Source organism: Lonchura striata, chromosome 12 (genome assembly GCF_050655825.1).
Source record: "Lonchura striata isolate lonStrDom1 chromosome 12, ASM5065582v1, whole genome shotgun sequence".
Taxonomy (NCBI): domain Eukaryota; kingdom Metazoa; phylum Chordata; class Aves; order Passeriformes; family Estrildidae; genus Lonchura; species Lonchura striata.
Genome location: NC_140714.1, coordinates 7910648 through 7924062, shown reverse-complemented (window position 1 = coordinate 7924062; position 13415 = coordinate 7910648). Strand labels below are relative to the sequence as shown.

Below are 13415 nucleotides of genomic sequence, written 5' to 3'. Positions count from 1 at the left end.
GTGGCTCCTTTTTTAGAAGACAAGAAAATAAATGTACTGGTCTTCCAAAAAAGCCTTGTGCAAACCCTGTGGGACACTTCCCAGCCAGGACATCTTGGAGTATCTCTCAAGTCAGTGCTCATTCCTGTCATGCTGGTTGAGCTGTAGGTGTGCAGCCTGTAACACTTGCAGCAATCTCTGACCCACAGCCCATGTCTCAGAGTTTGCATCACCCGTTAACATTTCTCATACCTTTCGCTTTACCTGCGTCTCTGAGTTCATTTATTTTTATATCTTCATCAATCAAACAGCACAGCTCATTGCTATGATTATATTGAAGTAAAGCCCTCTCTTTTATCACAGCACTTTGCTTGCCCTCCACCTCTGGCTCTCAGCAGGTTCTCAGATGCCTTGTTAAGACCTTCAAAGCCTCACAGCATACTCTGAGAAGAATGCATCTGTCCTGAGGCTATGAGAAACTAATTCTGCAATAGTATAATTTATGAAACTCAGCATCCTTCTTTTCCTTTCCATGCAAAGCTGAACAGGAACTAGGGCTGCTGAATTAATCTGAGAGTTTATACATCACATTACTTATAATCTGAACTGTAGCTGCTTCTTCATACTTCATGTTGAATTATCCTTTCAGGGCTAGATCCTCACCTGGTCTTTTCCCCACAGATTAACCATTCCAGTGAGGCTGGCTGTAAATCAAGGAAAATTCATCCTTTTCTTTCTAGTCACAAAAAGAAGTGTAACTTTGTCTACCTGAATTTTTTCTTTGATTTTTATTTCTCCAATCCTTTACATAGTCATTATAGATGTTAAGAAGCCTGTTTTGGAAATGATTAATGCTATTAATAATTTTCTAATTCAATAAAACCTCTCATCTTTGAACTCCTTGCAATATTTTTCTGCTTTCTTCAGCTTTTCACTAATTCAAACATATGACAAATACAACACTTTGTTTCAGTTTTCTATTATTTCTCATGTCTGATCAAATAAATTAACAGACTTTCATTTCTTTCCCAGGAGTCATGCCTGTATGTTGATGAAGGTAGCATAAAAATATTACTTGTTCAAACAGGAGGGGGAAAGAAGGATAAAAGTTATCTTTTATTCACTGTTCCAAGCAAACCAGGGCTGCTTGTCCCATTCCTCTCACCTTGACATCACCTGCTTTGCTAACCGTAAGTATTGCAAGATTTGCAGAGCACCCACTGGCCTGGTTTTGCTGCACTGGGGTATGTGTCCCCTTTCAATCCCTTCAATACAGTAGCAGCTATTTGAATCACGCCAGCCACAGTACTTCAGTCACTGGGAAGAATCAGCTGTGCTATCTGGTGATAGATTTTTATATTCTGGTGTGGCTGCTCCGCAGCCAGGCGGCCCAGCCCAGCAGAGCAGCATCCTGCTAATGCAGTTTGCTGTGTTTGGGTAGTTAAAGATCCGTCTGCAGGCCAATTTGTACCTGTGTATTGTTGATAGACAGCGTGCCTCGGGCACAGAGATACTGCATGCAGGAAATGGATTCTCATTTAACCGTGTTTAATTTTGTTCTCTGCATCTCCATCATCCATCTTTCCGTTTCTCTGCCCACCCAAATTGCTAATGCGAAACAAAGCTACTTCTGCCACCACAGCTCCTAAAGTGATGTGTGACGATGCAATGATTGATTTCCCACTCCAGGAAAAGTGGGTCATTGTACATGTTGTACCACAGCAGGCTGAACCAAGCTGGTCCTGCTGACATTGGGCTTTTACAGATTTGTTTTAAGAAGTTCAGACCTGAGGCGACTACTGTGAATATCCAGCCTGAACACCTTTGGTTTTTGATGGGAGCTCTGCCATTCTAAAATCTTCCTTAGCAGCTTAGAGAGATCTGAAGTCATCTGTGCTCCTCAGGAGACACTACTCTGATTATGCATTTTATATCTTACTTTCATGTTTGCACCAAGAATGGAAAATGCAAAATTCCTCCAATTCCAAGATATGGGTCCAGTTTCAGGTTTGTCATAGTCCAAGAGAGAAAACCCTAAACGAATTTAAAAATATGTTTAAATATAAAATGGTGCAATTAACAGCTTTTCCAGAGGATTTTGAATTAGTGAGAAAAATACTAATTCAAACTGCTCTTTGAAAAGAAATCCACTGCTTTTACTCTTCTTTTGTGATATTGCAATAGTGTGTGATAACTTTTCTCATGTAATGAGACCTGTTGAAGCCCACTTTTAGATTGAAACACCTTAAGATTGCCTCTTATGATGCCAGGGAGACATCATTTGAAGAGGCAGGTCTCAGTATTGGTGTAGAACCTGCCTCTCTATCTGCTGAAATAGAACAGCAAAATTGCAATCAGTTGCTGAAAGGGGAATATTTTGCAGGTTTTTTCTGAACAGCCCAGTAAGTAACCGAGCCCAGATGTCACGGCAGAATCCAAAAGGTCAAGGCAGGAAGGGATTTGATTTTGATTTTCATAGAAAAAGAAACATCAGGAAAATTTAGCTCTTAAAATTGCATCTTTGTTTTTATAAGAGTTGAAACCATGTTCTGGGAAATGATTTAATGGACAAGCTGGATGAGTCCTTTCTCCAAGGCCTATAAATTTTTGTTCTGCTTTAGACAAATCTATACACAAGTACCTTCTCTAATTTTTGCACACCCCAATGGGTAGTGTCCTCAAGGGCAGAGAATATCTAATCAGGTCCTAAAATCCTTACACTTGAAAAATCCCTACTGGGACGAGCAGTTTTGGCCAATAAGGACAGCACCTTTAACTTCAAATGTGATTTTTGGCAGCCACGACCTGGTATGTGGGAGAAAGTCAAAGGAAAGGCTCCAAATGTCTCCTGATGAGGGGCCCTTTGGATGCAGCATAATCCACTGCCTTGGCATCTTGTGCTGAGTGGGGTAAACCTGGATGGACACAAAACCCCTTGCAGACAGTGCTAATTACCTGATGGCGCTGCTTTAGTGACCCCTAAGCTGAGGAAGAGGGAGAGAAAATCACTGCCATTCCACAAATGACTTCTGTATTTTCCTACTCTGTTCCTCCTCCTGCCGACCATCTCCTCTCCTCTGGAAACACCAGAAATGTGGAAGGTTTGCAGGTAAGTGAAGAGGAGCACAGCAAATGACAGAGCCAGAAATTTAAGCATCAGCAGACCACAGCAGAGCCAGGAAATACCAAGTACAAACAACCATCCCTTCATCCTGGATTCACACCATTTTCTGCTTCTGTTTCCTGTGCACAATTATCACCCATTCAGAAACTGCCGACGAGGCATGGAGCGGTTGTAGATGCAGAGTGGCTTGGGATAGCCTTCATCTGACTTTACAGAAACATCAAATAATTCTCTCATTTTGAGGTAGCTCTCTGGAAATACGTAGTATAATGCACAATATTGGGGAAAAAAATTAGCAATTTTGTGGGATGCTTCCAGCGACACCCAGAATGATGAGTATTACTGGGGGAGGAAAAATCTACGTGATTCTGGGGGTAGTGGGGGTGGAGGTGTCGCTTGCAGTACCCAAAAAGATACATATCACTGGAGGAGAGCAAAATCTGTATGATTTCCATGAGGATTTCTGGAAATACCCGGCACAGCCCTGAGCTGTGAGATTCGAAGGGGATGGAAAACTGCGTGGTTTTGGGGCGGGGAGGGGCGGTCGGACCCCTCTGGCAGCACCCGGAGTGATGCACACAAGCCGGGGGGGGCACCACGAAGGACAGGGCCCCCTCTCAGCACGCACCGGCGGGCGGCACAGCGAGACGAGAAACTTCCAGCAGACAGCGCCGGGGCGAAAGCGCGGAACCCGAAATTGCAAGCGGCGAATTTCCGCGGCTCGGCGGCACGCCGTCCTCCGCGACTACACGCACACAGCCGGCGGGGCGGGAGCGGGAGCGCGCACGGGAGCGCGTCCCCGAGCGCGCCCCCGCCCCGCCGCCGCGGCCGCTTTAAGGGCGGCGGGGGCGCGCCGCCGGGGCGCCCGGCGCGCCGCCGCCTCTCCTCGCCTCGCCTCGCCGCCGCGCCGCGCTCTCTCTCCCTCTCTCTCCCTCGCCCCGCTTTAAAGTCTCCGCCAGGATCCGGGCTCGCCCGCCACTTCCTGTACGGCAGGATGGAGCGCGCCGGGGCCCCGGCTGACCGCCGCCCGCCCGCCCGTGCGCGGAGGCGGCTGTGAGCGCCCCGTCCGCGGCATGCGCGCCCCGCCGCTGCTGCCCGCCTGAGCCGCGCCGCCCCGCGCCCGCCGAGCCGCGCGGGGGGGTCCCCGCGCCCCGCCGGCGCTCCTCGCTGTCCTCCCCCTGCCCCGCGCTTGGGGGATTTTTTTTTTTTTTTTTTCCTCGTAGAGAAGGCGAGCAGGAGCCCCCCGCTTTCTCCCGCAGGAACAGGGGTGCGGGGAGAAACTTATTTTCAACAAGTTTTTTTTATTTTTTTTGCCCCCTCCCTCCCCCCCCTTTTTTTTTTCCTCCCCCTGTGTGTTAATTATTTTAGCCCCTTTCCCCTTTCGATGTGCGGCTTTGGACATGCGGAGGCTACTGCAACCGTGTTGGTGGATCTTTTTCTTGAAAATCACCAGCTCCGTGCTCCATGATGTGGTGTGCTTCCCCGGTGAGTGAGCGCGGCGGCTAGGGGGGCTCCCGGTGCCTCGTCCACACGTGCCCGCGACCCCCGCAGGGAGCCGGCGGGGCACCCCGCGGGCGCGGAGGATGCGCCAGGGACCGCGGGGGCCCGTTTGCCGGGGCGGCCCCAGCGTTGGGTCTCCTCCCGCTCCACAGCACTCTCCCGGCTGCGGGCTGCGCTGCCCGCGAGTGGGGCCGTGCGTGGAGCACGGGCTCGGCTCCGCGCTCCCGGCGCGCTGTCCCCGGTCTCCGGTGCATTGCAGCGCCCGGCGGCGTGGGGCGGGCGCGGGTGTGGGGGGGGTCCTTGCGCGCTGCTGTTCTTTCGTGGGGCTGCCTGGAGCTCCCTTTGTGCTGCGGGACCGCCGCTCGCCGCCCCGAAAGGCAGCGTGACTTCGCGCTCCGACTCCGCGTCGCAGCCCCCCGGTTCCCCCGCCAGAAACTTCGCGGTGCGCGGGTCTGTGCCCTCCCCACCCCACTCGTGTCCGCGGTGGGGGTCTCGCCGTGCCGCGTGCTGACCTTGGCAGGGCGGGGGGGAGTCCCGGGAGGCTGCGCGCCCGCACCGCACCGGGGCTAGAGCTGCGCGGCCACCGCCGCGCACCCGCGGGAGAGCGCTTCCGCGGGCGGGGGGCACTCGGCGACCACCATACAGTTCTCCCCCCGCTTTGAACCCCACGGCCGGTGCCTGCGTATCGCTTCTCGCCCCGGCTCGACCCGCGGGGCTGGCGTGTGACGGGGCCGGGTGGGCGCTCCCCGCCGCGGGACGCGCGGCCCCGCCGCGGCCCCGGCCCGGGGGAACTCGCGGGGCTCGGGCTGCGCCGCCTCCCGCCGCAGCGCCCGGGCCGCCCGCCAGGGGCGCTGTGGCGCCGCCGGCGCCCCCGCGGGGCGCGCGCCCCTCCGGCGGCGCGCAGCGCGGGCCCCGCCCGGCGCGCTCCCGCGGCCGCCCCGGGCACGGCCGGGTCCCGGGAGGGGCCGGGGGTCCCGGGCGGTCCCGGGGTCCCGGGCGGTCCCGGGGGTTGCTTTGCCCGGAGCTGCCGCCCTCCCGGCGGGGATGGGGCGAGGGGCCCCGGGGGCAGCGCGAGCCCCTCTGCCCCCGCCGCCGCGGCTCCTCCCGTCCTTGCCGTGAGCTCCCGAGGCTGCCCTGGCTCTTGTGCGAGAGTCCAATGAAATAATTAAATTCTGGAGGTTCTATAGGAACTTTCACTTATGTGTCCTTTTTTTTTCCTCTTTCTGGAATACCCTTTTTTTTCCTAACACCAAATGCAGAGCTAAGCAGCTAGACGCATCCCATTCCTTCCAGCAGCTTCTCACATGGCAAAATGATTCGAAGCAAAAAGAAACTAAGTTGGGGAGAGGGTTAATACCTCTGCAGTTTTTGACGAAACATTTATCTTCCTTGTATTGATTTCTTCTCAATTTCAGCCCTTGGAGTGATGCCTTTCTCTCTGGTTCTGATATGTATTGTATAGTAATTACATCTAGAAGGCAGGCTTCAGGAATGCTGCAGGAAAACAACCCGATGTTGGTTTAATATGACAGTATTGTATGACTTGCTGATTTAGATCAGCGATGTTTGAACCAGATAATATTTGCATTATGGTTCGAATATGAAGATGGATGCAAGCAGAGGGTAGTAGGACGCTTGCAGAGTGTTGGTAAACTCTTTAATGCCAGAAGCCATAAAACAGCTGTGTAATACTCGGGAATGTTTCGGGGCCGTTTGTTGCTAAAGGTTTGCCTGGAAAGCAAACTATTTTCCAGAAAGGCTTTTATGCCTTTAGTTTTTGTACAGAGCTACCATGAGCTTTCCTCTGAAGAGCAGCAGTACCTGGTGTGCGTGCAGCCGAGGGGTGCGAGGGAAACATCCTGAGAAACGGGGACGCCTCCCGCGCTGGTCCCGCGCTGGTCCCGCGCTGGTCCCGCTCTGGTCCCGCTCTGGTCCCGCACCTCAGCGATGCCCGAGGCAGGAGAGCTGCAGCGAGGATCTCTGTGGGCTCTAACAGGACTTCGGTGCCCACAACATCCAATGGCAAATCATAGGAATTTGTGTTGGCAGGGAATCCCGGCCGGTTATTAACCATTTACTATCTATCACAAATGCTGCTGTATCTTTTCACAGTGTTTTCTAGAGACGATTAAAGAAGTAAGGTATTTGTCAGCTTGGTTTTAATTTGTAAGCATCCTTCTTCCCTGTGTTTCATATCTGGCTCCCTTTAAATGGAAGAGAGGTCACTACTTGTTTTCTCCCCTGCGAATCACTTTACTTTGTGAGAAAACATAAAGGCTATTCTTTTCTTTGTTCAGTAACAATAAATGAACCATGTAGAAAATAAGTCTTTGCAGTATTTCTTTGTTACTAGTGTTGTAGTAGGGCTTCACTGTTTAAGTAGGTATTTTTGTTGCTGTTCCTTTGGTTGCAGTAAGAGAAAGGAGTCAGTCTGGCAGAAAAATATGTGGGTAAGGGTTTCCTCTTTCTGAACAGTTTAGTGCATTTCTCTGTGGCCTTGTCACTGGTAATTGCATTGGTTAATAAATCAAACCAAGACAAGGTAAGGGGTTGTTTCCATGGGATCTGTTTGCTCATTAATCTAAATTCACAGTACCAAAAATCAGTAAGACATAAATAGTAGCATTAAGGTGATATCCTTACTATCTGATTTCTTGGTGCTTTGCCAAGAGAAAGTATTTTTTTGTAAAGGCAGAAGTACACATTTGTGCAGTTTTTAGCTCTTCTTTGACATTCCTGTTGTCTGAGGAATGACAATTGCTACCATTTCTTAGGCTAGACGCATAAATAAAAGCGATTTTCTTGAGTCTAGATTAGCTCTTTGGTAATGAATCAAATTGTTGCTAACCTGGCAACTGCCTAAATGGTTTTGGATTTTGAGTCTTCAAAGATCTGAGCTGAGAGTTAATTTTGCATGTAACTGTCTTCTACTTGAAGGAAAAATTATACTGGGAGCTATGCCTTATGAACTAAGTAAATACTTCTTCAGATATTTTTAAAGGAACAGAAAAAACTGGCTTTGTCTAGTACAGATTTTACAGAGGAAGGTGCATTGTGCACGTAGAGAAATACGGAATGTACAGGAGAGGGCCCTCCAAGACTTTATTTAGTCCTGTGGCTTTTATGAAGATGACACTTTGTACATTTTAATTATCCCTTATTTTCAGTGCTGTTTCAAAATATGTTACAGGAAGTTGCTAATGGAGTCCTTGCAGATAAAGACAGTCAAGTCAGCCTTCCCAGGCTGCGAGAGCTGAGTTTGTGATTTGCTTCTTGGTGGGGTGAACTCCAGGGAGAGCTTTGCTGTCCCTTAGCAGCCTTGTGGTTAACGGGGCCTGGACCCAGCTTGCAAAAGTCTTCAGGTAGTCACAGAAGCTGTCTGTGCTAGCAGCCAGAGAAAGAGCTTCCTAAAGTTGGGAGGGAGGAGGAGGCATCACAGAAGGAAAGGATTTTAATACATTAAAAAAAAAAGAAAGGAACACAATTTGAGGGTAACCAGAATTTCCTGCCCAATATTGCAATATCTACAAAGCTTGTATCCAGGCTGGGGATGTTGCTCTGCTTGGAAGGACAAGGAGGATTTTTTGCCTGTGTGCACGAGTTAGGATTTCTTTTATTGCTCTCTTATCCCCTATATCTTCTCCTTTTTGCCTAGAAAAGGAGGATGTAAGGGTTTCTGATCCTGTTCAGAAAAGGGGTGTTTTAGAGCAGTGATGAACTTCTGTGAATCAAGCAGAGCTGTCTTGTCCTTCACCTGTCCCACCTGCATCCACACTGGAAATCTCTGTGGAACAAATAGATCCTGCTTGGTACCATAAAAAAAGTCACTAGAAATTACCTATTGATTCAGTAGGGTGATGGTTTCACTCCCAGTTTCTGGGTCTTTGCAAGGACAAGTGTTGGCTGTACTGTTATCAAGTTCTATAAGTTTAATAGTTGGAATTTGTTTCCAATTACAGGAAAGACAGCTAACAGCTCTATCCATCTTATAATCAGTGCTCAAGGACTAACATACTTACAGTTTTCTGAAATAAATGTTATTAAAGTTGACTCCAATTTAAATGTTCAAGTTTCATGGTTAAATTAAGGAATAGCTTCAAACTATTAATCTCAGCTGTCCTTGGAAAAAAGTGCTAATCATTTGGTTGCTGCTTTTTAGCAACCAAATGAACATGTGGCATGATGTTCTCTGAAGCCTAAGGGTCTAGTAATAACACTGTACTTTAGCTAATATATAACTTTAATTGGAGAAATTATGAAAAAATGAGCCGAATTTCTGTTTGCCCAAGTTATTGTGCTTCCATTTTTATTGAGCTGCTCCTGTGTGTTGGTGAAATTGTATTTGTTTATGTGCCATGCTAGTTTAAGTTTAATTCTAAACAACAATTCTTAAGTATTTTAGGAAGTGAAGCTTATCAGACAAATGTTTTTAAAAATATGGAGTCATCTGAGGATTTAGCTATACACCATATGGGTTAATTTATGGTTTGTATATTCCTTTTGGGGACTGCTTGCTGCTTTAGGTGTCTAAGTATGTTTATAAAGTTTTCCCTTCTTCATGAGATAAACCCATGTCAGTGTTTCCTCCAAGTGAAAATTGTGCATCTGCATCTTCTTGCACAGGTTGATGGGAACATAACTTCACATATTGCCAGGTACAGCCCCATTCCACCAGGGAGTATCAGTTTTGTGAACACATACAAGGGCTGGAAGCAAAGCAGAGAAGGAAGATGTGCATTAATGCATCCTTTCATCCTAAGCAGAAGAACCTGGGGTGTGGCCAACTGGAGGTGCAAAACTAGAGAATAGCTTTTGATGAAAGCAACTAGTTTCCACATCTGTGTGTCCATAAAAGTTTACAGAAAAAAAAAAACACAGAAAAATGATCCCTGAGTGCTGTTAATTTTTCCATTACTCAGTATCTTGCCCTGATGATCATGTTATCTGTATTGCAGGGTACAGATTACTTGCCTCAAGGCAAGTCAAATTGGTTTCTTCCTTTCAGTGGTGCTGACAGGTCCTCCAGTGCTCCAAGGTGATCTCAGCCCACTTCACTAAGGACAAGTGTACTTTTGAATTAATCTGGGCTGCACTGGTTGTGTCTCCAAATGCTTGCATCTCAATGTGCACTCATCTTCTTGAGGCACAGCTGCCAGGACACAGCAGATTCCAGCTTTATGCCTTGAGCTGTCACATATTTGTGGCCTAAGCAGAATCTCTTCCCACCCTGAAAGTGAACAGATGAATTAGGGAGCAGATTGCAAGCACAGCAATGATGCTGCTGAGATACTCCATGGATATTGCTGTTCTTGTCTTGTTTTTCCTTTCCCCTGATATTATTACTGAGAAGCTGGAGGAAGCAGTGCTGAGAATAAACTCCCTCCTTTGGAGGAGGAGGAATGAAGGCACAGGGCAGTAAGGGAGCTCAGAAGTTCATGCAGTCACTGTGTTTTGCTACACTGAACGGCTCACCTTACAGCAATTTGAATTAGCATTCAAGTGAACTATGGTTAAAGTAAATCAGTTACTGTATGGCCTCTTTTTTTTCATGTGGTTGTATTATGCATCTCCAAGTTTGCTTGGGAGTTGAAGTACTAGTGCTCTTAATTATCAAGTCATTTGAATAATGATGAACAATTTTCTAGAACTTAAAACATGTCTGCAGCATGCACCTGCCAGTAGTACTGGCACATAAAATCTCAATTGATGTGGTGTTGCAGTTTTTCCATGCATAAATGCTGCAGTGATGCCTGATAGATGTTTATCCTGCCCAGTGCCTGCTTTGAGGGACTTTGCATTCATAGTGTGGGGGCCTTTCTAAAGAAAATCTAGGTATTTTGAGAATTGGATGCTTAGCTTAGGAAAGCTCCTTTGAAAAATCCTTTTCTCTGCTTGCAGCAATGTAATGAATGAAACCTTGAGCCCTGAAGAGCTGCAGTGGTATTTAGGAGCAAAATGCAGGATATTATTTGGTCTTGTGGCAGGTGCTTTGTTCTTTTTTTGAAATAAAATGTGCCTGTCTCTCTGACAGAGTGCTGTTAAAAGTTCTGTTGGGAGTCAGTTTATTCTGCTGACAGGAAAGGAAAGCTATTTGATAACTTCTCCCAGGCAAAGTGAAGAGTTGTTCAGTGTTTCCACACCTCACTCTTTCCATCTTCTGTCCTTGCAGAGGCTTGCAAGAGACATAGGAAATGCTCTAATATCTGCTTTAACCAAAGCAGTCCTTGCTCTTTTCTTGTTCCTATAAAAGTATCTACTTGGATTATTGTTTTAACAGTTTGAAGTCTTAGACCTGGAGTTACTTGGAGAGGTTGTCAGGCTGGTTGATGACCAGTGTTGGTTGTCCCAGAATAGAAGAGGACTTCAGTGTAAGAAGAAGTGAACACTGAATAAGCAGGATATGATGGTTATGTTGTGCCAGTGCACTGTAAAAGTAATTTTTCTGCTGCAGAGGTAAATAGAAACACTTCTGTCTTGGCCCATGTTGATGGTCCTCAACTGAAAGGAAATTACTTTCTTTTGGTCTCTACATTTCTTTGGAACAAGAATGTCCCTGAGGTAACTCCCATCACTGAGAACCACTCTACCTTTGTGTCAGTTTGGTGTGCTTAGACATGCTTCCCTCAATAATCTTTTTTCCCTTTCCCCACCTCCCCTCTCCCCTTCTGGATTTTACAAGAATTTGGTTTGTATCTTATGAAGTTTCTGATGCATATCTCAAAATCTGTTTTGACAAAGAGCTTTTTAGGGCAAGTTTAGTGAATTTATTTTTTGTTGACAAATGTTTCTATTAAACCTCTGCTTGGTGGCCTCAGCGTGAGGCTTGTGTCCAGCCATCCCTCCCCATTCCCAACCCCCTGGAAACAATAAAGATACCTAGTAACTTTCAAATAATTAAGTGCAGATCTACATTGCTATCAAAATTGAGTTTAAGGATTAATTTTTTATAGACTTTCATTGGCATTTAGATTACTAAGGTGCTTTTAGACTTCTGGAGATTATGGTATAGATTTACTGCAGTCAGAGTAGAAATGAGGGATTGTGCAGTGTGTCTGTCTCTTCAACATTGCATCCCTTCACTGGATAGGCTGAGAGAAGCAGTTGAAAGTCTCTTCTTGTTGGCCTCCATTCTACTTGTAGGTAGTTGACTTATTATTGTTACAGTGCAGTAGCTTGTGTATTTTGTATTTAAATCCATGCTTAAAATGCAACTATAATTTGCCTGTTGACAGCAGTTGCATCATATTTTAATTGGTGAGAAGTGCTAATGGAGTGTTCAGGTTCTAAAATTAGTTGTTTATTTTTCCTTCTTTGCCCAAGGGTTTTGCATCAGATTATATGGTTTCTGTATAACTGTTTGTGTTCTGAAGTGACACCTTTGTACAGTTTTAGCTATTTAAGTAAGTGTTAAAATTTGTGCTCAGTGACAGCAGTTTCAGAAACTGTGACTTTTAAAATTGTTTCTTACTACATTGTTTATGCATTGCAAAGCGCTTCCCTCCTGTTTACTGTGAATTAATTCATTGTTATATTTGCAAACTGGGGGTGCAAAATGTGCAAGTTCTGTTATTTCTTCTCTTGGTGCAATGGCAGATCCTCAGCTACTGCACACCATCATGGCACGACTGCTGCTGCTGTTGCTGTGGCAGCTTTCACCGTGTGAGGATTTGTCCTGTAACCCTCATCATGACATCATTCTGAAATACAGCTGTGCTTGTTATTGTCAATATTCCCTTTGGGTGGCCTTGTGTCAAAGGGATGCTGTTTTAATACTGTCTTTATACTTCTCTGAAAGTTTTTCTTTTACCATGTGGTAGAATGTAAAACCACCTCCTAGGATGAGTCTGCCTGTGGTGAAGCAGAGATGTTCAGTCTGTCCATTAAAATTCTGGCTTTCTGGAGGATGCTTTATCATATGTGTCAGTCCTTGGAATGCTTTATCATATGTATCACTCAGTTATCTCTTTTAAATCAATTATTTGTGTGGTGACCATTTTGAAATTATTCCAAACTTCTTTCTATGAGCAAAGTAGTTACCAAAACAAATAAGCCACCAAAAAAGTGGTGCTTGAATTACTGAATATCAAACTATAAATATACAACTACTTTAACAACTCTCTTCTTATCTGTTTCACTTTTCCCTACTAGTTTAACCAGCCCTCTGATATTTTGTTACCATGGGAGTACCTCCACATTAGGATAAAACCATATTACAATGTCTTGATAAACCCTTTGACCTGAACCTCACAGACCCTTTGCTGTGAGATTTTATCCAGTCCTTGAATAATTTTTTATCAGAGTATTTTTTGTCCTTTTCTCTAGGATTTTTTTTTTTTTTTTTTTTTTAGAAAGGTGCACACCAGAACTGAACACTGGTCTTGTTCATATTATGCATGTGCAATGCTATTGCCCTTTCTGTTTGTCCAGGGATTTTCAGTGGCCTATTTTTCTGGCACAGCAAGGAAGCTCATGTTGATTGTTTGCCTAGTATGACTTCTAGATCATTATTGGAGTCAGTGCTGAGCAAAATACTCTGCTGTTCAGTGGATGTGGCCTGGATCACTGATTCTTAGGGCTTCAACTTTATTTTCATAAGCTCTTCAAATTCATCTTCTTTCCCGTTTTAAAATGTTTTTTCAAATGTGGCTTGAATACAGCTATAATGGGAATTTTAGAACTAGAAAGAAAGGCTTAAGTCCTCTGCAGTCTTAGTGTCTCTAAGATAATTTCTTCTGGTTTTGTTTGTTTGCTTTTTAAGCCCAACATTTTTTAAGGGAGTAGCAATCCGTGCATCCTTTTAACAGGCCAGGTG

At 45.9% G+C, this 13415-nt stretch overlaps 1 protein-coding gene across 1 annotated transcript in view; it reads left to right on the top strand.

Moving 5' to 3' along the window:
• The first annotated feature begins 4265 nt into the window (after nt 1–4265).
• Nucleotides 4266–13415, top strand: part of PTPRG (protein tyrosine phosphatase receptor type G) — a 391091-nt gene continuing 381941 nt past the window's right edge. The window contains exon 1 of the mRNA XM_021537228.4: nt 4266–4588. Within this exon, the coding sequence (XP_021392903.4) occupies nt 4504–4588 (85 nt within the window). The 5' untranslated portion in view covers nt 4266–4503. The remainder of the gene's footprint in view (nt 4589–13415) is intronic.